Here is a 2209-nt window from a genome sequence, read left to right as displayed (position 1 = left end):
CGCAGGCTTCGCGGGACGTCGCCGGGGGCCCCGCCTGGGAGCGGGCCCCGGTGTGGGCGCTGGAGCCGGACCTCGTGGGCAGGAACTCGGCCCCTCCGTGGGCCGCTCGGAGCAGGAACGAGGGTCTGGTCAGGCCACCGGCCGCTTTTGTGGTGTCATTTCACAGTGACAGGGGAAATCACTTCGTGGTGGGAAACTTACTTGCTGGTCCGTGTTTTCAACGACGTGTCATTGCGGGTGACACGTTTCTGCCGTCAGCTCCGAGCTCAGGGCAGCAGGAGTGCTCCCTAGGGCTCCCCAAGGGGCCTGGACGCTCCGGGCTCCGCCGCTCTGTCCGTCACCGAGGCTGCTTGGGCCGTTAAAAGACGGGCAGGTGGCAGGTGAATGGCCACTGTCCTGCACGGGGGCCGCCGGCGAGGGGGCGCAGCCAGGGCTTGGACAGGGGGCCACCGAGCCCCGAGGGGCCTTGTCCCGCACCGCCCTGTGCACTGAGCCCAGCTGGCCGGCAGGGAGGACACGCCCCTGGTGGCCGAGATGCTGAGCGCCGCGGCCTGCATCCAGGGCAGGAGCATCATGGAGAACCTGAAGGGGAGGAAGCAGCTGCGCCTGGCGGCGTCCAAGGCCTTCATGGAGAGCGTGAAGTGTGTGGGGGGCTGGCGGTCCCTGAGGCGCGGGTCCTGGGGTGGGGCTGCCCCCGGGGCGTGTCCTGAGGTGGGGCGTGCCCACGCAGGGGCGGGCACGAGGGCTGTCCTTTTCTGGGTCCATGGACTTTGGGACGGGCCGACGCCCGGCCGGCGCCTGCCCACCCAGCGCCTGGCCGCAGGTTCGGGGGCGTGGCGGGCAGCAGGGCGCTGGTGATGCAGGCCGCACGCCACTACTGGAACTCGGTGCTGCCGGCGCTGGGCTCGGCGGGGGGCCGCAGGAAGGTGCACAGCGCGGTGCAGAGGATGGTCAGCATCATCAACAGGACAGAAGCCAGAGAGCAGGTGCTGCCCTGGTCACACGGCGCCGATGGGCAGGTGCAGGTGTGGGCAGCCCGCCCGGTGGGATCCGACAGCACCCACAGGCAGAAGCCCGCTGCGGCCCGCACAGACCGAGGGAGGGGGGCTGGGGCCGCGCCTGTGAGGACAGTGCCCAGGCTGTGTGGGGGCAGCGGGCACTCCAGGCCCTGTGCCCACTAGGGGTCCTGGCTGCCTCCCTGGCCCTGAGGCACGTGGGGGTGGGGCAAGCACCGGCACCTTTGGGAGCCCGGGCGGTGGCCAGGGCAGGGGCCTCCTGTGGGCCCAGCCGCTGGACAGAGGGCCAAGGCCTCGCGTGGGCACAGAGCCCCGGGCAGCACTGTGTACCCCGAGTGCCCCAGTGCCTGGGGAGGCGAGGTGTGGCCAGGAGGGCCGTGGTGGGCGCTGCCCTGGCTGAGGTCCATCACGGGGACGCTGCCTGGCAGGCGCTGGGCTCGCCTCTGCGCTACCCACGCTGCTGGCCTGTCCCTTCCTGGGACACGCTTTCCTGACTTTCGCACCCAGTGGCACCAGCCTCGCGGACCCAGGGAGCGCATGTCCCTTCTCCCTGTTTATCATGGGTGTGGGGCGTTCCGCCCCGGCTCAGTGTCTTGCTCTGACCTGCTGGGCGCTGTCCAGAGCAGCTGGCCTTGCAGGCAGGCAGGCGGCTGACCCAGCTGCTGGGGGCGTGTCGTCACAGGCACTGTCCCCTGAAGCGGGGAGACCTGTGTACCCCAAGTGTCCCCGCTCGCCTTTGTGGCCAGCTCCTCCCTCCCCCGCAGCCCACCGCAGGGCCCTGGAGTGGCCGGTCCTTCAGAGGACTGCCCCGCCTGGGCTCTGCGGGCCGGGGTGACCCCTCTGCAGCAGCCCGGCCTCCTCCAGGCACCAAGTGGCCCTTGACCTGTGAGGCCGCAGCAGCCGCTCCGGCTCGGCCTCCCCCTCGTCCAGCTACTCGTGGCCTGGCCTGGCGGCCCTCTGGCCCCGCGGTGTAGTGCCCGAGCCGAAGCAGGCACAGGGTCACCCCCACCCCGTTCACCTCCCGGCCGCCCCCCCACTTGCTCTTCTACAGGTGAAAGGGAAAACCCTGCAGCTGCACCCCTGGCCATCGGCGGACTTCCAAAGTGCTGGCACCACTGAAGGCTACTTTGCCCCAGGTCTGTGGGCACGAGCGGGACCCACCCACCGCCCTGCCCACTGCGCCCACATCGCCC

The 2209-nt window shown here is 70.9% G+C and overlaps 1 protein-coding gene across 1 annotated transcript in view; it reads left to right on the top strand.

Annotated features, from left to right (window-relative positions):
* CFAP46 (cilia and flagella associated protein 46) overlaps positions 1 to 2209 on the top strand; it is a 45173-nt gene that overhangs the window by 12849 nt on the left and 30115 nt on the right. Inside the window, exons 15-17 of the mRNA XM_012734814.1 lie at positions 510 to 641; positions 824 to 986; positions 2068 to 2152. Of these exons, the coding sequence (XP_012590268.1) occupies positions 510 to 641; positions 824 to 986; positions 2068 to 2152 (380 nt within the window). The remainder of the gene's footprint in view (positions 1 to 509; positions 642 to 823; positions 987 to 2067; positions 2153 to 2209) is intronic.

This window comes from Condylura cristata, unplaced genomic scaffold (assembly GCF_000260355.1).
Source record: "Condylura cristata isolate star-nosed mole 26May11 unplaced genomic scaffold, ConCri1.0 scaffold00074, whole genome shotgun sequence".
NCBI lineage: Eukaryota > Metazoa > Chordata > Mammalia > Eulipotyphla > Talpidae > Condylura > Condylura cristata.
This window is presented reverse-complemented; position numbering and strand designations above follow the sequence as displayed.